Source organism: Pygocentrus nattereri, chromosome 26 (genome assembly GCF_015220715.1).
Source record: "Pygocentrus nattereri isolate fPygNat1 chromosome 26, fPygNat1.pri, whole genome shotgun sequence".
NCBI classification, from domain to species: Eukaryota; Metazoa; Chordata; class Actinopteri; order Characiformes; family Serrasalmidae; genus Pygocentrus; species Pygocentrus nattereri.
In genome coordinates, this window is record NC_051236.1 from 31,127,981 (window position 1) to 31,153,256 (window position 25,276).

The 25,276-nt window shown below is 37.4% G+C and overlaps 1 protein-coding gene across 4 annotated transcripts in view; it reads right to left on the minus strand.

The window, feature by feature from the left end:
• Nucleotides 1–7,013: 7,013 nt before the first annotated feature.
• Nucleotides 7,014–25,276, minus strand: part of pbx1b (pre-B-cell leukemia homeobox 1b) — a 94,082-nt gene continuing 75,819 nt past the window's right edge. The window contains exons 5-9 of one of the 4 annotated variants that reach the window (XM_037534920.1): nt 19,613–19,748; nt 17,169–17,331; nt 15,722–15,834; nt 14,631–14,720; nt 7,014–10,573 (exon numbers count right to left, since the gene is read on the minus strand). In XM_037534920.1, the coding sequence (XP_037390817.1) occupies nt 10,481–10,573; nt 14,631–14,720; nt 15,722–15,834; nt 17,169–17,331; nt 19,613–19,748 (595 nt within the window). In that variant the 3' untranslated portion in view covers nt 7,014–10,480. The remainder of the gene's footprint in view (nt 10,574–14,630; nt 14,721–15,721; nt 15,835–17,168; nt 17,332–19,612; nt 19,749–25,276) is intronic. The other 3 variants (XM_017724701.2, XM_037534921.1, XM_017724702.2) reach the window with 3 other exon arrangements.

Below are 25,276 nucleotides of genomic sequence, written 5' to 3' on the forward strand. Positions count from 1 at the left end.
GCAATTTTTCCATTTTTTTAAGTTCAGTTTTAGAAGTTGGTTGCCTTTTCTGCTTGTCCCGATCCAAGTGATCCCAAACACGTTCAGTGATGTTGAGGTCTGGTCTCTGGGGTGGCCAGTCCAATAGCAGCTTCTCTTTGATTTTCATATTTTCAGTACGTACTTTCAATAATAACTTGCAAAAAAAAACTTTATTTAGGGAAATCATATCATTCATACTAAGGACGACACCTAATAGTTTAGTGTATGTTGTCAATGCTGATTCTAGAAGAGATGGTTTGTTTCTACCTAATTTTCTAGATAATCTTGGTGGACACCAAGATGAGCATTGCCAACTTTACTCAAATAAGGAGGCAGGATGCAAAGGTGAGTCTGAGATTTTATTGCAACCTGAGATGAAAACGAAAGGAAAAAAGAAATAGACTAAGAAAGAACACAAGAAATCAAGATGCTGAGACTATAGGGAAACCAACATCCAACCATAAATTAGAGCTTGTAAGAAAATAAATCAAACACAACAACCAACCAAGGTAATACACTCAGAATAAACAAGAAATACCTGGAAGTAATAAGGAGAGGATGGGGCTGCAGACACAAGACAGGTGAGGGGGATGGCAAAAGGGTCACGCAACTCCCTTGCAACATTACACATTGGTACGTTTGCAGGTAGTCTTTCTTAAACTAGTGAGAAAAGAAAAACAAACATTATTTTGAAATCGCAAGAGAAGGCAAAACGTGCCAAAACCTTTGAGAAGCTGTGTGTCCTTTTTCCAGTAAATGCCATCACAGATGAGCACTTACTTTCTACTTTAGGGAAGCTTTTGCTTCCCTTTCCTACAATTTGTGACATTCTTTGCAGACAGATGTAAGTGAAACTCGACACTGCAGTCTGACTACAACTCTGAAAAGCGCCCTGCTTCAAATTCATTTTCAAAACAAGCCTCCTTGCTGGCAGAGAGTGAAAAATGGGTTACAGGGGGGCTCTAAATGGTGGCCATCAATAAACACGGGCTGCTTTGCTTTGCATTCGTCTCCCTCTCACTTAATTTGTTTCGCAGACGCGGGTCCCGCGGCAGCTGACCTTTCAGAGAGAGGCTCCTGAAGCAGCAGATACAGCGCAGACGCTTTATTCTGAGGGGTCATTTATTTATGAAGCACAACCCGTTAAAGGAGTGGGTAGAGAGAGAGTGGGGAAATGTCAGAGCACATTTAACCATGGGGGCATTTCATCTACACACAACACACATACGCTTAAACACTGATCTGCTGCAGGCTGCCCACTTTACACACGACTCCATCTACAAAACATTTACACTGATTAAAGCTCACCTACTGCAGGCTCTGCAGAGCAGATTTTAAAAGAAGACAAGATATTGAATGCTTACCAGCTTTTTGTAAATGTATGCTTATTCTGAAATTGATGACTGTGATATGTTCCAAAAAGTTGGAACCAGGGAACAAAGGAACATTGTAAAATGTCAAAAGAAGCAGAAACACAGGTTCAGCCAAGGGGTGGCCAGCATGACCCCAGTTATGGAACTTGAGACAGGCAGCCCTATATACTACAATAAAAATCTGCCAATCTGGGTTCTTACAAGTCAGTTATAAGAGTCTGATGACACTACATTCAGTTATTAGCTTAACATGCTGTGATAGGCTAATTTGCAGAGCAAGAAGGTGAATGAATGTACACTGGGCCCCTTCAGCGGCGCTGCTCTGTGTTTATCATGCTAACTATTTACATGTTATGGTAAATGCATATCTGTGCTAAAACAAGTATGTGCTAAAGCCAGGCTGATTTCATTTGATTTACTTGATACAAATTTCCATTGCATCAGTTTTGTTTTTCAGTAATAATATTTTATTCATGTTGAAATTATATGTAATATAGATAGATAGATAGATAGATAGATAGATAGATAGATAGATAGATAGATAGATACGTACAGAGTAAAATTACTTTTATCATTTTTTATGTTATTTTAATGAAGTAAAGCTGATTTTAAAATATTTTTTTCATAGCAGTGCCACCCTAATAAAATCTCTGGGTCAAACCTGGCCACACAATTCTGAAAGTTTGAGCTACAATCCTGGATGCAATCATGCTTGGGTATAAAAGGAGCATCCATTAAGGCTCGACACATTGCTGCAAAAATCCATCAGTGAATTATTCAACAGCTTCATAACAACATTTGTGAGGATTTTAGGTATTTTACCCTCTACAGTGCATAATAGCATCAAAAGATTCAGGGAACTCAAAGAAATCTGTGCTTAAAGGGCAAGGGTGAAAACCACAGCTAAATCTCACAGACGGGAAATTTATGTAAAACCCAAAATGTTTCTGTGATGGAAATCATTACATGAGCTTGGGAACAGTGTGACAATCCATTGTCAGTAAACATTGATCCTTGCTGCATCCACATGTGCAAGTTAAGAGTACAATGTGCCAACATGTTCTAGGGATTGCACAGACTAGTCGACGAGTTACTGCTCAGCAATGACAGCTTGAATGACCAGTCACTGATCTAGTGAATATGAGGCTAACAACATGGGTGCCTGAGAAAGGACAACAGGTGAGGAACTGCATTGCTGATTCAAGGCTAGCAGTGTGATCCAGGACTTGTTGGACAGGGCACATCATGCAGTATTTCATGGATTTTAGAAGTCTGAATTTTTAAAGTTCATTGTTGCGAAGCATTCCCTTCTCGTCTGGTTTTACTCTTGTTGTCATCAGTTGATGTCAGTTGATGTTGATGTCAATTTGACTTTCATCACATAATCGGCAACTTCTGAAGTTGTGCAACCCCTACAACATTAAGAAATGCCCCTGACTTCTCTAGGCTCAGGATTATCTGAAATGGACTGATGCACAGTGGAAATGTTTATTGTGGTCTGTCTTTCAGATTGTTTATGCAAATAATAGACATTGTGTTTTCTGGTCCAATTAGGAAAAGGATCATCCAGACTGTTACTAGCATAAAGTTCAAAAGCCAGGGTACGTTGTTGTTATTACCCACCTCACTACCAAGTTCCAAACTACCTCTAGAAGCAATGTTAGCACAAGAGCTGTTCATGTGGGTGTACAGAGTACAATGACATTCTAGAGAAGGTGCGCTTCCAACTTGCTGCAAGTTTGTGGAGGGTTTTTTCCTGTTTCAACATGACGCTGCCCCCTGTGCGCAAAGCAAGAACTTAACAGACTTGTAATGTGACTTGTAAACAGTCTGTGAAGTTTAAAAATCTTAAAATCTGAAATCTAAAAAAAACTTCACTCTGTAGATGATCTCTGTGCTTACATTGTAGTACAATTTGTTATTCCTATTTGTAAACATCTTCAGCAAAGTACTATTCAAGATTAACAGAAACAACAGAAATTTTGAACATAATCTGTGTGAAACTGCGATATGGAATGCATTTTTCTGAACTACGCAACATGTACATATACACTAGAGATGCTCTGAGCATGTGTCGAAAAACAAGTCATTACTCAGTCTTCTACTTCAAGAATATTCAAACATTTTTCGTTTTAAGGCGATTTCGAATGTCTCTTTCGTAAGGTTTGTTAAAGGTGCATTATTCACCTACAGAAAATTGTAACAGTTTTCCAAAGTCTGAATACATATTAAAGAAACCTTGGGAGGAACCAAGGCTCACCGGGGTGGGGGGGGGGGGGGGGGGGGCATCCTCCTCTAGTCAAACTGCCTACAAATGATTATACTACTAATATTAATAGCAGTAGTATTAGTAGTAGGAAAAGCTAGGAGTCTATGAGAACATCAGTGTAGGGTGGGCAACTAGTCCAAGGCAAGTGGCGGTAACTGGGGCGTGGGCAGCTGGTCTGAAGCAGGTAGCAGGAGGGCTCGACAGTCAATCATCCTTCAGTATCCAGCCAGACATGTGGGCGGTCGTATACTCAGAAAAACGACAGCACCAGCGTCTCAGTTTACTATAATTCCCTGTGTCCATGAACCCCTGGATCTGCTGCCTTTATCTAAGGGAGAACATTAGCTACCAAAGGCTGAACTGAACAAGTGAGTTTTCAGCCTAGTCTTAAAGACTGAGACTGTGTCTGAGTCCCGAACAGTTTCTGGAAGATCATTCCAGAGTTTGGGGGCTTTATAAGAAAAAGCTCTTCCCCCAGCTGAAACCTTCTGAATTCTAGGCACTATTAATAAGGCAGCATTCTGGGATCTGAGTGATCTGAGTAATCGTGGTGTCTGTTTACACTTCACAGGAAATTCTGTCACTCAGAATGTCATATGGTGCAGGAATGAGGTAGATATGCAACAAAAAACATCAGCAGAATACAAGAATATTTAGTTTGATTGCATTGAGAAGTCAAAACTAGGGAATACGGTACATTTTGTGAAGTGTGTAGGTGTAGTGTAAACAGAGCAGTAATGCGGGGCTTGTGGGTATTTGGCATTAAAATGCTAAAGAGTAGGAAGTGTGCTGAGTTTGCGCTGAGCCCTTATACAACAGGAACAGACACACATAGATTTCTGTATGTCTGTATCAGCTGTCCACACAAAACACTTCCAGCCCAATTTTTAAAGACAACAATTGTTGTTGGTATTGGACAAATGGTCGGTGGAAAAAAAATAGTGGTGTCAAAGTTAACACAGTATTTAATCCATTTATGAGATAAATTATTAACACCACACTTTTATTTTGTTTAATTTTTTTTACTCCAAATTTTGTCCTGAATGTAGGTTTTGGTCAGAAAGCAGCTCGTACAGTAAAGAAAATGCAAGAGGACAGATTGAGCCCTTCCCACAAACACAACAGTTTCGGCTGGAAGTGAAACATGATGACTGCTGTGTGATTCTGACATTTTTCACAGCAGTGCAAAAGCATACTGTGCATGCCCCAGAGCTTTAACAACCAACAAAAGCCTTAACACCCTCTCTTACACACTGGGGGTAAAAAGGGTGAGAAAGTGCCCCCATTCCAGCACAGAATTTGACACAACAGTGAGGTGTGTGAGTTTATGGCCCACAGTATCAGACCATTAGAGCCATTTTAAATGGAATAAAATATTAAAAACTACAGTCCGTATGAGCCTCAGTAATCCAATGAACATTCTCCATATGTGTCATAGGTGAGCATAGGTGTCATTTATGCTAGAAGTGATGGGGACAGATTCCTGCCATGTTTTGAAAATGTAGTCAATTGAAATATTTTATACACTGTGCAGAACTGCGAACATTAAAAAAGTAACCTGGCTGCCCTAAATGTGAATCAGAAATCAGAAACCATGTTCCTGTACCGTGTTTGCGCTGTTAGGGGTAACACAGTACAAAGAACTTTTTCCTGTAACAAAGTAGAATAACGGGGCAGTTTTAAAATTCCTGTAAGCACATTACAGTTACTGCATTTCATTTCCTGTCTATGTCTCTAAGAGAGCAATATTAATTACACTTGATGTGCATATGTATGTCCTCTATATAAATTCTCCATCTGAATGTAATTTGCATGTATGTGTGTCACCTGTGACAGCTGACTTTGACTGTGAATATAAACAGTACGGTGTGAACATAGAAGTGCTGGAAACCCCACGATTGATCTGTCAAAGCATCGAATCACACTAATATGAAACAGATGGATAAAGATCTCTGTACTGAAGAAGAGAGAATCATCTACAAAGTCCAGAGTCAATTTTCATTCAGAAAGAGCTCTGTAAGCTTTACATTTCACTCTTAAAGACTGTGTTTGGAGGCAGCTGTTTTTGGACCGTTTCTGCTGTTACAATTATGTACAAAGACTTAGTGCTAGACCTTTTAATTGATGTGTACTGGCTCTTTATTTCTAAAGTTACTGAAAAAGACAACTGGAGTTTTTATTGTACTGTCCAGTAGGAACAGATTTGTTTGGGTTTTAAATGTTTGTAGTAATGCAGAAGTATTGAGTAATGGGGCTACCAAGTAGGGGACTCCCTTTACAGCTTGAGAGATGTAAACAGATTTTTAGTGGATTATTCTTTCAAAGTAACTTTCCCCTTCCCTTTAGTGCACAGTGATGTCACCGAAAATCAGAAGATAATTTAAAGGGAAAGCAAAAATCATTACAGTTTGGAGGAAAATTAGGGGAAAACAGGAGTTCTGTCTTTTAAAGATATATGAAAATTTTTTTTGAAGATATATGATTAATCATGCTTTATATGAAGTAACACAATGAAGTTAAAAAGTAGGTTGTAAGAAAAATAATCAATGGATTACATTCTGTTAACTTATATTAACATCCAATAAAATCAGTTTGCTTACTCTTTTAGGATAAAACAATAGCTTGTAGTGGAAATGTTATCAAGTGCTCCCTGAAACATCAATATATAGTCATTTCACACCATTAAAACAATAAATGATGCTCTCAGTGCTGTGCAGTGCACAGACAAACAAGAATAGTACTGTCTTTTTATCTTCTGACCAGTGGTCAGTGCACTGAGTGAGTGCTTTTCAATTACATGTAAAGGCAAATGTATCTGTTCAGCATGATGTAAGTGAAGTTCTTATATTTGAAAACATGACTAGTTGTGCTACTTTAAGATCTTTCAGCTAGTTAGTGGTGTCATAACTGGAACTTGAAATGATCAAGATGAAACATAAAATTTCACTTAAAAAAGGAGGGGTGACCTGGTGGGTTCCCCTCACATTTCGTTCCCCGAAGAAACTTGAGTTTGCCAAATCTTTTCAAAAGCTTAAAGAACCTTCAGATAATAAAGGCGTTAGAGAGTTCTTCTAAGAACCTTTACATCATGTGGACGTTATTTAAACTTTAAAAAAGCTTCTTCACACGTACACAACCCACTTACAAAATTGGTTCTCTAAAGGAGCATCAGCTGAAAAGTTCAGTGGGATCATAACAAAAAGCCTTTTGGGCACCTTTATTTTTAAGAGCAATATCCTAACAATTTTTGTATGTGATCTCTGAGTTGTTATAATAAACCTGTAGACTTGAAAGAATATTCACTAAACCCATTTTAATTGCACAACACAGAAAATGACAACATACCAATCTTGCAACAAAAGAAACTATTTATTCGGAATATGCATTACCAGTACAAATTAAGAGACCAGAAAACCTACACCTTGTTATTTTTTTCTCCACAAAAACAAGTTGGAATCAAAAAGACAATAATTTGCTGTTCCATTTTATTCATTTTATACATATGCAGAGATCTTAAAAGTTAAAACTTGGCAAGAGAAAGTCTCTGCGCTTTTTATATATAAAAAAGAAGAAACATTCAAAAACACTGCAGGATTTTTAAAGAACAAAAGACATGCAACAAAGTAAACATTTGATGTTTTACAAATTGCTTTAAACGCAAAAAAACTAAAAGCATCATTACATGAAGCTTTCAACAACAATACAATGAAAGTGGACAGGCAATGAGAGAGGGGTTGGCGTGAGTGAAAAAATGAACAGAGCATATTCCTCCCTCTACTGAATTTGGTGAGGAGTCTAACTGAAGTCCTGGATGGCTGGATCTTTTTATAGGGCTGCAGGACAAAAATACTATATTATAATTATATTGCTACATATTGAAATAAGCCATTGCATATTAAAAATGCATTTTATGCAACATGGTTAAAGATTGGTTTACATTATTTTGACCAAAATGCTTTCTGTTTACCAGATCAAGGAAATGGCACACAGTAAAAATACTATGACTGGTTAGATGGCTCAATTGGAGATTGCAACCTTTTATGATATCAGTATGTCAAAAGCCTATATCATGATCATGATATAAAACAATATATTGTGCTGCCTGAATTTAGTGATTTCTGAGCTCAAACATGTGAATCAACTTATCAGTTAACAAGCTCTAGCAAAGAAAGTTGTGTTTTAAAGCATATATAAAGGTACCATGAACAGCTCGTCAAAACCTGATTTTTCATCTTAATAATTGTAAAACACCAGCTGCTCTTTACAAATTGACAGCGCTGAGAAAATTTAAATGGTCCAAAATAACTTGGAATAACATTTTGTTACTTTTTTTCTTGCCTTGTAAAGTTTTAGAGAGGTTTTGTACTGACAACGAAGACGTTAAGTGACCAAAGCTCACGTCCAGGATGCCAGGGTCTCCCCTAATTTAGGACAAAAGACGCTGGACAATGATCAAACACAAGCACTTTCTTCATGGGTGCTCACTGTGAAATGTCATAACGTAGCTGAGTGACTCATCGCGCATCTAACCAAACAGGCTAACGCTTTCTTGATTAGATACAAGGAAGAGAAAAATTCATCTAGGTATGATGTACAAAATTTGATTTGGTGGGATAAGGTCATTTAGGCTATTAATGAAAGGAAAAAGCTTGTCCATATTGTCCACATGTGCTGCTCCAGTTGCCCACAGCTGGCCCTGCCACTTATCTTAGTAACCAATCCCTTGATTTCTTTATACTATCTCTATAAATGCGCAATGTGTCCAGGATCGGTCCATGTTTATGTAAAGCACAAGCCATTATCATCAATTCAAAATGGATTCTGCCATTAAAAAGAGCAAAATAAGAGCAAAAAAAGGTGCACATCTATGTATATAGCGCATTCTTGGGAAAACTCACATTACGCCAGCAAGGAAAAATGAAAACAGAACTTGCCCTGTAACCAAGCCGAGGATGGAGAGGAAACGCAGTTTCAGATTATTCACAACATGAAGACGTAAAAATATATCCAAACATTTTCTGCATTTATGTGTGCCATCTTTTCTTTCAACAAATACTACTGAAGTCTGACTGCATTTTTGGTTTTGAGTACGATGTACCAGGATGCTCGATAAGGAACGGTCCCAGATACACAAGATAATACATCATTTACAACATGGACATCTGTGAAGTGACAGCGATGAACAAAACTGAAACACATCTGCTGTTTTTTGGTATCAAAGTAATAATTGGGCTGATTCGATTTCGTAATAGCTGAAAAACAAAAAACTCACCAAGAAAACTATGAACTAAAATCAGATTCTCACATTTTGGACTCACCCTATCTGATGGACAAAGAAAGGAAAAGAAAAATCAGATGAAATATGTGATGAGAGAAAGCTTCTTAAATTCATACTGTGAACATCAAAAAACACCAAATGAACCGCAGCTTTTACGCATCCAGCACTGCATGCCTCTGTTTTCACAGCTCTCCATATGTTACTCAGAGACAAACTCAAAATAATTCATGTGTAAAACATCATAGCACCAAATACAACAACTTTGGAAATGGGTGCAAAATGTCAGCACGGTCACACTGAGTTTAAACGCTTGTGGAACTGAGCAATTTCAAAATGTACATTTCAGATGTTTGCACTTATTACATAAGTGATTTTGGTTAAAAGCAGCTTTTGGCTATTCAGTAACACCGACGCTGTTGACACCAGTCGCTCAATTTTAAATTGTCACCAGATTATTTATTGTGCATGAATGTAACAAACTATCTTCTTTATTTTGGCCTATACTGCATTGCCACCAGTGAAAATCATACAGGGAAAGGATGACAAAAAATTAGCTGTAAATGATCATAGTAAAGACATTTTTGTGTTACGATTAAAAGCAAAGCTATTTTGTAAAGCCTAATTAAAAACCATCTTCAAGTACCCCAAGCATGACTCAGAGAGGGAGATATAAAATAAGTCTTTATATTACAGTATGTCCCTATATTACAACACGAAGAGTATGAAAATGTGTAATCATGTAAAATGAACATGTAAATCAAAAGATAGTTAAAATGTAGAAAAATACTTTGGCACTATGGACAGAAGAATGTTTTAGGGACGAAGGGGTTGTGGTTTATCACCATGATAAAGAAACGGAAACTGTTCATTTATGGGAAATGGTGCGATATGGAAGTATGCATTATATTTTAGAAATAAAAATGTTTTGAGAGATGCCTATTTTTATTTTTGTTCTGTTTTGTTGTACTTTGTTATTTTCTTAAGAGGTAGCGCACATATTGTACAAACATACTAATCCAAGATGCGGGCCAACTATACATTTGTGTTTTTTAAAGTTGTTTACGCTCAGGATATGAGAAAGTAGGTAGATGTGGATCCGCACACACTCTAGTAATGCTGTCTTTAGCGTGTGCATTTGTATGTGTGTGTCTCTGTTTCACCTTTAAGTTTGTAAGTCAATCCATGGTCAGTAAACTCTCATTCATTCCAAAGCCTGTACTGAAAACAATGAGACACTGACTTGGCTTGATGAAGATGTGTACATCACTTCCACATTGATGTAAAATACATTACATTAACACAATTACTGCCAGTGAGTAAAGTAAATAAACGTTACTTTCAGAATTGTGTTTTATTCATGTGGAAGTATCAAGATGCGCACCTTAGAATCAAGCAAATTCAGTGTAGCATGTATTTTTAATGTGGGAGAGACCTGTGTGAGCACTGTTTCTAAACGGAGAGACGAAGGGGAAAGAGAAGGAGAAAAGGAAAGAGTCCATCTTGTGCAGTAGTAAGGGAATGGGGGTGATGATGGAGGGATCAGTTAGAGGTGTCGGAGTGGACGCTCCCAGGTCCTTCTGTAGGTGAGGTCACTGAGGAAGGGGTAGTAGCATCCTGCCAGCCACCGTTGGCCTTAAAAAAAGAACATAAACATTAGAGAAGTGACAAGTGAAATATCTCATCTCTAATCTATATAATCTGTTTGACCATATCAATCTCTAAGGGTCTCAAAGTAGTTACTACATTACTGAATGATAGGTCATAAGATTATTAACTGAATACAGTGTAAAAATGATTTGATGTTTTAGCCTAAAGCAAGTAACCAGGCGGCTTAAAACGTAATACTGTATACAATACAAAATAGTAACATAACAGATTATTGTTCTGTTAAACTACTAGTAGAAGTTCAGTTATCTCACAATTTTAAGGCTTACCTCAATCAACAAATCATGGAATTTGTTTCTAATACACAAATACAAACAGTGGAGATTTGCTTTTATATATATATATATATATATATATATATATATATATATATATATATATATATATATATATATATATATATATATAAGCAAATTAAACTAAGTACAAGCCAAATAAATAAATAAATAAATAAAAATTATGCACTAAAACTTGCTGAAAAACGTTATATTGCATTTAAGACAAAGACCTTATAATGTAAAACAGAAGACTATATTATTCTAAAATGTGAAAAATAGTAAAAATAATAATAAAAAACCCAGCATTTTATTACATATAAGCATATTTTCAGTGTTGGTTTTTTTTTTACTGGGTTACACAGGTAAAGAAATAAATAAACAAAGCAAAAAATGCTCCATAGTTCTTCATACATCATTTCTTCTTGACATTCTTAATTGTTTCTTTAAAGAAAGGTTTTGCAGTGGTTATAGATGCTTTATTTTTTTGGCTGAATGAATAGATTAATAATTTTTAGACTGTCAGACAAGTCTAAAAGTCAAGGCATTCACATGTCTGATACTGCTTCCTACAAATAAACCAGCTTAGTCTTTAATATGATAACTCATTGCAAACCAACAGAAAAATTACACTCATTTGTATTAAAATCTTTTTGAAAAGCAGTGTCTCTAAACTTTTGACCGGCAGTCTATAGTACAAAAAGTAAAAATTATACAGGTTTATATACACAGTTCTTCATTCAGTGCTGACTCAAAAACCCAATCCCACAAATCCTTCATTCTGAAAACATTCTGTTTTTGCTTTAGCTGTGAAAAGACAAGGAGCACTGCAGACGTGTAATACAGGACAGAGTTAAATGCCTGTCGCTTTCACTGACACACACAATAATACTGAGAGGAGATGAAGTGGCCTGAGATTCAAGAAACAAAGAGAGAATCAGTGGAAGAAAATTATGACGTTGGGAGATTGAAATGAAAATACAATAAGAGACGCAGAAGCCATTTCTAATCTCCCAGACAGGCCTGCTAAAGAGCATTTGGGGATATTAATAGCAAATTTCATGCCATCAGAAAAGGCTGGAAATGGTGGTCGGCAGCCACTCAGCTCCAAGCCTGTTATTTAGAGCTGAGGCAGTCTGTAATCAAACAAAATGGAGGAGAGGAGAAAAAGATCTCAAAAGTGTATTCCGCTTCGACGACACTTTTCTATTCTCTTTCAAAGGCATAATTACTCTCGAGTCTGCCATAAAACGCTTCATGAGTCATTATCAACACACTGAACAAGGAAGGAGATTGCTACAGTGTAAAATATCCCACTTCTCAACAGTGTCATCGCCTTTTTACCACAAAGTCACTCTAGTTCTACATGAAACGCAAACATTATTTCACAACTTTATATAAATTAGGTTAAAAAATGTTACATACAAAATTAACTGAGAATAAAAAAATGTCCTTAACCTAAAGGTATTTTAACCCACAACAAATGACACAAGCTTATATTAATGTAAATAAAGTATTATCATATAACAAGATTTTATTCAAAGGAAATTTGCTCCTTTTTTCTATGTCCATTTGCAAACAAACAAAAAGGCTACTGCTGTTTTCAAATGACAATGCTGAATAAAAACTGAGAAACTGTTTTGAAGTTCTATGCATATGTTTGGTAAAATTGTTTTGCTGAAGTGAAAATAAGTACACATCATCTATAGGGAACTTAAATATGGCAATTTTCGTTGACAATTTCTATTTACTTGCTGAAAATGAAACAAAATATAAAGCATGACTTTACTTTTGGACTGGCAACATTTTGTGTTTTCTTTCAATAAATTAAATTCTTCAAATAAACAGTAATACTGCTTTGAAATGCCCAGTTCTCTCTGTAAAGGATGCATTATTTTCAAATAGAAAAATCCACAAAACATACATTGACCATTGAAAGGTGCCAAAACGTTTGCATACAACTGTATGACAATGAGAATATGTAAATTTTGTAAGTAAATTTACATATTCTTTTGTAAGAATATGTAAATTTTGTAATGTAAGTTTTATTGTATATAATATTCCTCTCGCTTACAATATGCCAAATTATGTTTTTAAAGTACTGAGTGGAAAACATTGAGGTCACTCAATCTAATTTGTTTAATTCTTTGAATTACACTTTATTATCAGTACTTTGCTGGTGCTAAAGATATGAAGACACTTAAAAAACAAACAAACAAACAAAAAAAAACGCTGCACTGAATTTACATGATTCAATTGTGTCCATGAATAAAATACAGATATGTCTGCATATACTTACTTTTAGCAATAACTGTGTTGAAGTCATATTTTTAATTCATTTAGATTTGATGTACACATCTGGATCAAGTAAATCCACTGTGTTACTTTTTCACTGCACCTAAAGATTCACCCCCTTCCTCAAATCACATCCAAGCCTGTTTCCCCTCTGATCCCCCTGGAACGGCATGAAGGGAAGAGAGGGAAAAGAAGGGATTGGATGGGATTTGAATATATCCCGTGTTCTTTCTAACGGAACATGTCTGATCTCATTAGCATACAGCAGCGGGCCGAGAAATAGCAGCATAGCTGCTGACCTTCATCCTCCTCATCATCCTCCTTCTTTTCTCTCCATTTGTCCCTCTATCTCCCTCGCTCTCTCTACCTCTCTCTCGTTCTCTCCCTCCGTCTCCCTGGCTTGCTGTCAGGGCCATTAGCTCGGCAGGAGCGTGATCTGAGCAATGTGCTTGGATTGCTGTCCCAAGTCCACACTCCGCTCCCCTCCTGTCTGTCTGATCGATTTTCCTCTTTACCACACGGCTTGTCGCTGTGAATTTTCCTACCGCGCCGAGTCGCCAGCAGCCAGCCCCTCCCCTCCGCTCACTCAGACCCCTCCCGTAAGGAAAAGGAGGGGAAATAAATAAACAAATAGTTTCTTGAAATGTTTTTTTATAGTCATTATACGTATGTGTATAATAATAATGATTCTCGTTCAAAAAATTGTTTTGATCGGTGTACTCTTATGAATATTCTTTTGTTATTGTTCATGTATAATAATGATAAAGTAATGGTAATAATAAAACAATAAAAACAAAATCAACTGTCAAAAATAATGGGGATAAACAAATTAATTAATAAACAATAAAACAGTGTATTTTAAAATATTATTTTATAAAATTTTGTTTATAAGTAAATAATAGTAACATTTTACTTGTACTGCTATACTTATAATTATTATAATCAGTATGTGCATAATTAATATTATTGTTATTATTATTAATACAGACAAAAACTGTAATTTGTTTGGTTTTATTTTTAGTATTTAGCTAAAAGAGCTTTTTTTTGGCCTACAGCCAGTTATAAAGATGAAGTGATTTTGGGTAACTCGTGTCCCAAGTCACCTGTCCTCCACCCCTCCACTAATGTACCCCCACCCCCCACCCCCAGCCCCCAATCCCCCTCCACTCCCTTTAGCACAGGCTGTGAGGCTGCAGGTGCCCCGGAAGATGTGATTAGATGTGACGGGCTCAGACGGACGCTCGGTGTGTGAGGCGGCCGGCCATGTGTCCAAGACTCGCCAGGCAGTGCTGAGCCCGTTGGCGTTAGCAACACCCAGGCAATCAACTAGGTGACCAACGCAATGCAGACAAGTCCCTCTAAGTGGCGTTCTGATCCCTATGGCTTTGAAATAATTGGTAGAGGACAAAACATCAAGGGAAAAAAACAATATTTTTTCCCCTCTCCCTCCTTACATTGATGCCCTGCGGACTGTACATCTGGCTGGCTGTGAGGCCATCACTGTATCCTCCTGTCTGGCTGATAACATGGCGAAGGGTATCCACCTGAAACACAGATGCAGCAAGGTCACACTAAACACACACAAACAAACAAAGCAAGGTCAAACAAAGCAAACAAGTACAATGCGCACAAACTGAGACAAAATAAAGCAAGAAAACAACAAACGTCACAAGAGGTGGATAAAGACAGTGTGGATAGCCACCTAAAATAAATATAAATTAGTGACAATGACAAAATTGGTAATACAATATAAATAGTGCAATGGTAATGCATAGAATATTTTCCACACCTAAAATAAGAGTAAACTGAAATCAGTTTACACATCACATTCTGTACTTTAAATGTATCACAAAGCAGTTTTGCCACATATAAAACAAGTAAATGGTGGAAAATAAATACACAGAATAATTTGAATACACTATAAAAAAAATGGAAACCAAATACAAAACTAAATAATTTTATCAATATGCCCCACAAACATCTAAACCTTCCAAATAAAACAATCATATCAAAATCAAAAATGTTTATGATATATATCATTTTGTATGAAAATTCATAGGTTTATCATTTCAGCTACAGTCATATGCAAATATTTGGGCACCCCTATTCAAAGTACACATTTTGTTGCTTTTCTAAGTGAAAATAAGTTGAATACATCTTCCACACTTGTACTTTACATTTCAATGCAAAATTGTTACAGTTTATTTGCTGAATTTAACATATAAACATAAAATGTGGCCTGTGCAAAAGATGTGGGACATTTTATTCTGCATGTTTTTTTTCCAAACTCGTTCAAAATTGTACACTCAGAAATATGTCATATTTAAGTCTGTTCCCTATAGAGGATGTGTACTTATTTTGACTTAGAAAATCATGTCATCTGGCCAGAAGAATCCATCATTGCACACCTCGTACTGTGATAAGCCTTCTTCATTAGAGTAAACATAAAATACATTAACCAAATGTTAAGAAAAATGAATGAAGTAAGCAATTAAGATGATTTGTGGAGTCCAGGCTGAAGTAACGGACCTGTTGTGTTTCATACCTGTGACTGAACGTTTGCTCCCACCTGAGCCCCCTGGTATGAATCCCCATTCATAGACTGCACACTCATAAACAAGTCTCCAGAATTCGACATGTTAAAAGAACCAGCAGAACCTGAGAGAGGAGAGGGAAGAGAGGGCAAGAAGAGAAAGGACAGGCACAAAGAGCAGAGAGAGTGAGAGAGAGAAGCAGAGAGATGGAGAGAGAAACAGAAAGAGAAGTAGTAGAAGAAGAAGAAAAGCACATGCAGAAGAAGTTAGATATGCAGACAGAATGTGCAGCTCATAGAGAGTAGCATACCAAAGTCAAGCAACAGGTAATACTGTAGGAAAGACCTAAAGCAAGAGCAGGCTTTACTCAGGTAAGCTGTAGCGTTAATGGAGGCTACTGGAGGAATACATGTGTCCTATGCACATAATCAAACACTAAACAAAGCAGACACAGAACAACGGACAGAACGAACTCACATATGTCTCTCATAAACACACTTATGTTCTCAGAATAGACAGATGAGTAGTTTTTTACCTAGATAGCATCACTAGCAGCACAGAAAGAAGTTCAAATATGTGAAATTTTTTCTGTCTTTTTAAGTCAACAATATGTTGCTATAGTCAGTTTAGCTGTTTTTATGTAAATGTAAAATAAAAACATAAATGTCCCCAAGAATTTGCACTATGAAAGAAAATGTGTAACTTGAGCTTGAATGATCCACACAATCTTTAAAAGTGTAGTACTTTTCTACATTAAAGTACTTTTATTTCTTTATCTTTCCAAGATTTAAAGAATCATATATGTGTCATTTGTGACATTTGTAATTTAAAATGCAGGTGATCAGTTGTGAAGTACCCGTCAATCACTGTGAAGTGGAACCTTTCTTGGTGTAATAAATCTGCGTATTGGCCATATTTAATTTTCTGTAGACTGAAATTTTCAACTTATCATCTGTCAGTATTATGGCTATACATATTTTTTTTTCCAAGTAGCTCCCAGTTTGAGCATTGTTTAGGCAGCAAAATTCTCTAAAATGAACCAGCTAATTGCAACTTAACTTCCCCAAATACGTTTGAAAATTGTAGGGTCAGCAAACAGACAAGAAGCCATACAACACAATGAAAATGTCCAAGTTGTAAAAGACTGACTGAAGTATTACAAGTTACAGAAGCTCAGGCCAAAATGAACTGAACTGATACTCAAAATCAAGTGTTCACATACATAAGAATAATTTTGGTGACAGAAGGAGGCATCTGTGGTCTTCCTTACACTCTTTGATTTTGGACCATACAAAATCACTTTTGCAGCTGTAACAATAAAACTTGGTATGAAGGTACAGCGAGATATTCAATGAAATAATGTAATATTTTGGTAGTGTGGTTTGGAAAATGAATGTGATTTAGGGTATGCAGCCGAGAAGTTGTGCAATGGTCTGTCGAAGAGGTTTATTTGCCCACCTGCTGAATTGGGGGTGGAGGGGGAATTGGCCTGGCTGCCGTGGGCCGAGGCGTTGGTCGCGCTGACAGCGGTTCTGGCAGCATACATGTTGGCTTCTTCCTGGAACTTTCCAATGTTCTTCTTATATCGGATCCGTTTATTTCCGAACCAGTTGGAGACCTGCTCAAGAAAACAAATTAAAGTGTTTATTGACATGACACATTTTTTCCCACATGTATCCTTAATGTCAACAACAACTTAACATGGTCAAAAAGAAACAGAAATTGTGTCAGAATTATATAATCAGTCATATACGTGTGGCTGTGCAAAAATATCAGGGACAAATCATTAGAAGTACCAAACACTGTTGGACAAGCAGGAGAGACTTCAATGTGATAATTTGCTAAAAAGCTGAATATACACTATTCCATGTCTGACTATGAGGTGACCTACAAACTGTTTCAATTTTCACAGTATTTTTTATATCCCTGTAGTTTATCTCTGTAGTTGTTTTTTCAATATTACTGGGCAGAAGTCTTTGAACCTGTACTTATTTTACACTGTAGGCTGCCAAACAGTGGATGTGCCATGCAGCACACTGTCATTACTGCGTTAATTTAACCTCAGATCACATTATTTTTTTCTTCCCTTGTCAACTTAAAAAGGTTTGTCAAGAGATTGTTAGCATTATATCTATATGAAAGGACTGTAAATTAACTTGAATTCATTATTTATTGGCTTTCTATGTGGTGACATGTAGCTGCACTTTGTACTGTATCTGGTATATAAGTGATGCCTTGGTTCACTAGGCTATACGGTAATGAATTTGGGCTGGGTGACTTAATAGTTTGTCCAGTGGGAGGAGTCAAATGTTAAACACAATTAAAACTGAACACTATGTTAAAATATGTCCCTGTTATTGTAACCTGAAAACTTTGTACTTGGTGCAAACAGGCCTTTACACTACATGACTAATAGTATGCATATTTTAAATTGCATAACTGAACTGCTAAAAGAAGTAGTTTTAAAGCCTACATTTTGTCCATACCTTTGTCTGTTTTTCTAGTTAGCAGTGTAACATACAGTGTCAGAAACCAAATAAACAAGTATATTTGAGATTATCCAACTACTCTGCATGGTTTGATGCACGTGTGTTGATTTTTGCTTGCAGTTTGCACTAATGCTAATTACTGGGGTTTAAACATCCATTTGTTAGCTACATTAGACACATATCTTCCGTGCAAACCAAAAGAAGCAAGAGGGAAACTGTGCAAATTTGATTAGAATTTTTTTTAATCAAACTTTCTATAAGCTGTCTCTAAATCTAACAAAGAAGGCTAAAGGCAGATATAAGCGATTCCTCCACAGGCAAAGGCCTGCATATGTGAGGTGAAGGATACACATGCTAACAGAGCAAACTCCACATTACTGTCAGAATAAAAAGATTGCCAATAACAATCTCATTAAGTCACTCCGTCTGCAGCTAGCTATCATCGAGCGGTACGATGGTAAGGATCCGTCCTCACACACACTAACACCCATTACCGCTAATACACTCCCAGATGAAGCTGCGCGGATAAAGGCTCGCACTAATGATAAACAACATTAAAATGAAAACCAAATCAATCCTGCAGCAACACTTTCCCCTCCCAGGCAGCAGCTAAACGTGTTTCTTTATTACAAAATGGCACCAGACACACACAACCAATCATTCTGCTCCAGAGTCAATTTGAGGACGGCACCCAGATGCATCGTCAAATTATGTCACCCCAGATTCATTAAGCGCTTTTAAGTGCATCATCCATTTAGCAAAAGCAGGTGCGGACTACTCCTGTACAGTAACACAGGTGTTCATAATTGAGTATCAAATTACATTTGGGTTAACACGCTAGAGTTAAGTCACCATGGGGATCTGATTATATGTCCATATATCAATAAACATCCATAAAATATTGATATTAAAATTACTGATATTAAAGTGTTGTACTGATATGTGTAAAGTATACACGGCATAATCCATAACTTGACATGTAAAGGATATAAAGAGGAAACAGATTGAAATGGCTGCCAGGATTGTGAACTATTAAGCACTATCAATGTGGTCTTATAATATAATTTATTATTACGCATAACATATATATAACTCTCTACATACATATGGTCATTCTGACAGATTGCAGTACACTCCAGGAAGTGTAGGGGGTGTTATGGCTTATGTTGTTTCCACTGTGTTACAATGTGTCGTAAGTAAAAGAGGACACATTTCCTTAAATTTGATGAAATGTTTATTACAGGTTTTCTGTCTTATTGCATGTAATTATGTCATTACATTTGAGTAGGAAAGCTAAATAAAAGTGATAACAATTGACTTCTAAAAGTTTGTCGAATACACAGCACATAGGCTGATCACTTACAAAAATAATCATTAGTTGCAGCTCTATAACAAAGCGAAAGAGGGAGTTACCTGGGCAACGGTGATGGAGCATTTCTTGGCCAGCTCCTCCTTGGCCTCCTCGCTGGGGTATGGGTTACTGAGGTGAGAATAAAAATATTCATTCAGGATCTCTGTGGCCTGCTTGTTGAAGTTTCGTCTTTTCCTCCTATGGAGAGACAACAGAGAGAAAGACGTTACATGTTTCTGATTCATTAAAAGGTTTAAAAGACTTATAATTGAGTAGTGCAACTACATTTTGAAAATAAATGACATCTAATGAGATAAGAAGAGCTAAAATACAGCTAAGAGTATTGTAATGTTTTTTCCTGAGAATCAAGAAGGGGTCATATATATGTCGTACCAGTAACTCACACTACAAGTGATGCTGTTTGAGCTACTAAAAGATGACATTTTAGTATAAATTTTCTCCCTCTCTGTATACGTACAGTATAGAAAATACAGTGGTAGATAAGAGGTAGGTAAATGTAACGTAGTCTATAGTTGGGCTGGTGCAAATAAATGGTGTTTGTTATGTTGGTATTTGTTTTCTTATTTAGTATACCAGAATTCTAGACCACTCTCATGGACCACACTCCATGATTTTGATAGTCATCCCTTTTCCTTGAACATAAAAGATATAAAAATGGAAACCACATTTAGAGGAAAGGAAACATTAATTTGTTCAGCTATAGGTTTAAATGTTAAATGCCATTAAGGAAAAGCTGAGCTTGTGCTCAGTCACTCGTTTACCCACAAAGAGCCACACAGCCACCACGAAGCCGAGATATGGAGACAAACAGAGGCAGCAAGCTAGCTAATCGGTTCAGTTAATTACTGTAAGATATGAATGGCTGTAAATCGACACACATTTAGTATAAAACATTAAAACAACATTATTTATGTTCCCTTGTAAATACCCTATCAAACGAATTTGAACTTACCAATCCATTAAGTAAACTAGCTAAACTGAATTTAGCGACATATTGCTGGAAAAAGACTTAAAAAGCCAGAAAAAAAATCTAATATTTGAACTTGTTTCTATGCTGCTAGCGATGCTATCTAGGTAAGCCAAACAAAAAACAAAAAAAAACAAAACAGACTCATCTGTCTATTCTGACAACATAAAAGCAGTGTTTATGAGAGACATATATGAGGTCTCTCTCGGCATCTGTGGTACATCTACTGTAAAAAGCGATGTATACATGTGTAAAACTGTTCTCTACAAATCAAAATATGTAATAATTTGATTAAGAAATTAATTTTATAGAACAAAGGATAGGACATACTAAAGGAAAGGTCAATTATGAAATGTAAATATTATTTTTAACGGCGGTCTTGAAAATGAGCATTGTTCGGAAACACCTGTGAGTATTTGAAGTGTGTAAAATGCTAATTCATCAAGCCCTAATCCATAGTGCTGCCACTCCTACCTGTTCTGGGAACTGAACCTCAGTCTCTTGAGTGGAGTGGTGGTGTTATCCACTATGCACTTTGATACATTACCTAACACTAGATAACGTTGTGTTAAAGAATCTGAATGCACATGTTGTATGGGGAAGCATACAGCAGGCCACACACATATACACATATGTGCTGGAGAAGGTTTAAAAGCTTTAAAAGAGAGGAAAGCAGTGCAGGGTGCCAGTGAATTCGCCCCGCTCTCAGCATTACTCATCTTTTGGGTTAAGAGTGTGTGAATGTGGCATGTCTCACGGGGGCAAAACGCAGGGGCTTTGCATATGCAACACTGAACCCTGGGAGATCCTCCCCGGAACACAGAGCCAGACGATTTCCTACCCACAAAGCCCCTCTTCACCATATGCAAATGAGCACAGCATGGTTTCAGCCTGTGAAAGAATTAATCTGAAGAGTGCTGAGCAGGAGAGAGAAAAAGACAGAGGAGGAAAGGAGAGGAAAGGAGAGAGAGAGAGCAAGACAGAGAGAGAAACCGAGAAGGGCAAAAAGAGAAACAGAGAGCAAAAGAGAAAATAGTAAGAGCAACAGAGAGAGAGAGAGAGAGAGAGAGAGAGAGAGAGAGAGAGAGAGAGAGAGAGAGAGGAGAGCTAGAGGAAAAAAATGAGCAAGAAAGAAAGAGAAAGAAGAAGAGAAAGCGAGGAACGAGAGTGAGCGGGCACTAGAAAACATGGAAAGAGTGAGATGGACAAAGAGAAAGGGAAAGAAACAGGAAAAGCGAGGAAAGACAGTGAGAGTGAGAAGAAATGAAGAGAGAGAGAGAGAGAGAGAGAGAGAGAGACTCTTTCCACCATCATTTGCAGCAGAATGGATAGTGCGTGGTGAAAGGGAGCGAGAGGCTCATTTAAATGTTATGCCTCCGACTCAAGGCTTCCAGCATGATTTATCCTCAAAGAAATGTATGCAAATCCCAGGCATGTATCAAAGGGAACAAGCGATTACATTAAAGAAGGAAAGCGCTCCACACTCTGCAGTGTGCGGAGGCTTGTATGTGGTCTAACGGAAATGCGGAAAGGCTGCCTGGGTCCGTGTGGCTTTAGGACTGAACTGCTAGCTGAGAAAAATAAATAAATAAATAAAAATCGACAGAGATCAGTAACGCTACGGTGTGTCAGGGGACGCAAATCTGCACAATTAAATTGCATGACTGTTAAGTTTTACATGGACGTGCCTGTCACAGGCTTAAAGCAATGCAGCGAATGAGGAGAGAGGACACAATGAGATAAAAATGTGGGAGCAAGGCGTGCATGGATCCGAGCTCGCACACACTAACGAAACAAAAGAATCGGAACAATTGCTACATGTTATCTTTGTGAACAGATACAGACAGGAACACCTACGCACATTGAAAATGTTCAGACACACATATACAGTATACAAAGACTGGAATAAACAGATGCATACACAGGTTTGTTTTCATACCTTGTCAGGACATGGGGTCATTCTTGTATGCAGTGAGGAAAATAAGTATCTGAACACCCTGCTACTTTGCAAGTTTTCCCACTTAGAAATCATGGAGGGGTCTGAAATTTTCGTCTTAGGTGCATGTCCACTGTGAGAGACATAATCTAAAAAAAAATCCGGAAATCACAGTGTATGATTTTTTAATCATTTATTTGTGTGTTACTGCTGCAAATACGTATTTGAACACCTGTGAAAATCAATGTTAATATTTGGTACAGTAGCCTTTGTTTGCAGTTTCCTGTAGTTTTTCACCAGGTTTGCACACACTGCAGCAGGGATTTTGGCCCATTCCTCCACACAGATCTTCTCCAGATCAGCCAGGTTTCTGGGCTATCGCTGAGAAACACGGAGTTTCAGCTCCCTCCATAGATTTTCTATAAGGTTTAGGTCTGGAGACTAGCTAGGCCACTCCAGAACCTTGAAGTGCTTCTCACGGAGCCACTCCTTGGTTATCCTGGCTGTGTGCTTTGGGTCATTGTCATGTTGGAAGACCCAGCCATGACCCATCTTCAATGGTCTAACTGAGGGAAGGAGGTTGTTCCCCAGAATCTCGCAATACATGGCCCCAGTCATCCTCTCCTTAATACAGTGCAGTCGTCCTGTCCCATGTGCAGAAAAACACCCCCAAGGCATGATGCTTGCACCCCCATGCTTCACAGCAGGGATGGTGTTTTTGGCATGGTACTCATCATTCTTCGTCCTCCAAACACGGCGAGTGGAATTAAGACCAAAAAGTTCTATTTGGTCTCATCTGACCACAGAACTTTCTCCCATGACTCCTCTGGATGATCCAAATGGTCACGGGCAAACTTAAGACGGGCCTGGACGTGTGCTGATTTAAGCAGGGGAACCTTCCATGCCATGCATGACTTTAAACTATGACATCTTAGTGTATTACCCACAGTAACCTTGGAAACAGTGGTGCCAGCTCTCTTCAGGTCATTGACCAGCTCCTCCCGTGTAGTTCTGGGCTGATTCCTCACCTTTCTTAGGATCATTGATACGCCACGAGGTGAGATCTTGCATGGAGCCCCAGTCCGAGGGAGATTGACAGTCATGTTTAGCTTCTTCCATTTTCTAATAATTGCTCCAACAGTTGATCTTTTTTCACCAAGCTGCTTGGCAATTGCCCCGTAGCCGTTTCCAACCTACAATTTTGTCTCTGGTGTCTTTGGACAGCTCTTTGGACTTAAACATGTTAGTAGTTGGAGTCTTACTAATTGTGTGAGGTGGACAGGTGTCTTTATGCAGCTAACGACCTCAAACAGGTGCTTCTAATTTAGAATGATAAGTGGAGTGGAGGTGGACTTTTTAGAGGCAGACTAACAGGTCTTTGAGGGCCAGAATTTTTGCTGATTGACAGGTGTTCAAATACTTATTTGCAGCAGTAACACACAAATAAATTATTAAAAAATCATACATTGTGTATGTCTCTCACAGTGGACATGCACCCAAGATGAAAATTTCAGACCCCTCCATGATTTCTAAGTGGGAGAACTTGCAAAGTCACAGGGTGTTCAAATACTTATTTTCCTCACTGTATATGAGTAAGAAAATGAGTAAGAGGATATACAACTGCAATAAACTCCAGATTTCAAACTCAACGTTATTTCTCCTAAAGCCACCAGGGAGCGCTCAGCGTAAGTCATCAAGTGACCCCAAATCTATGCAGCACTTAAACCAGTGATTCTTAGCCTGGAGGTCATACGATCGTCATGAGATGGTCATCAAAAAAATACATAGGCATATTCTGATGCATCTTTGAGAAGGACTTTTCCATAAAACCTCCATATCAGTCATATCCCACTGGTATTATGAGATAAGAGAGCAGCTGTGCTGAAAGCTGAACAGTGACTATAGTGAAAGTAAAAGTCTGTAACTGGCGCTGGCAGCTGTACTAAAGAAAACATATAACTTTGATCAGATTGTCTTCTAAAAACCTGTCAAATGTTTGCTAGTGTCCCCAGTATATAAAATTTTTAATTCTAATTAAATCCAAAAACACCATTGTTTTGCTTGTTTATGATCAGTAGTGCATGTTCTTGCCTTCGTTGTTTGTGATAATGCCCATAACTTGTCTGGAGCTGCAGCAGAGCTTTCTGTAGCTTTCTACATTTGAAAGTGTGTTTTATTTCTTACTCTACTTATAAAATATTTATAGTATATTATTTATTTTATATATATTATATTATTGATTATCATAGTAAGTACCTCTATAGGAGAGGTACATTTATATGACGACTATCATATAAATTGTTGCGATAAATAATTAATTGCCTTTTTTTCTTAATTGCAAGCAACTATTAAAGAACAAGCCAAGTGGTCAAATGAACTAATTAGCAAACTCAAACGTCTACAGTTTCCCACCATCATATGTAATGAAACAAAGCTAGCTTTGTTTTTGCAAGTGAAAATGTAAGAAAAAAAAACATACCACTGCTGTTGGGACAAAACCCTGTACCTCCATTTTTGTAATTTTTCAGTTTTTGACAATTTGAAAATACTTTTTTGTCTTTTACATTGTGTGTAAATTTTATGATGGACAAACCAAAAGAAATGGCCAATAATTACTGGGAAGAATGACTGGTTATCATTTTGGAGATACAAGATTTTGTTCCAACAACATTCCATTCCGTATACATATACATGCTGTACATGTAAAAATATCTGAATTAGCTACATAGCTAACAAAAGACAACTTACGTTGTCCTCTTAACATGTTAGAGCACCAAGAAAATTAATTAGTTTTAAAATGTG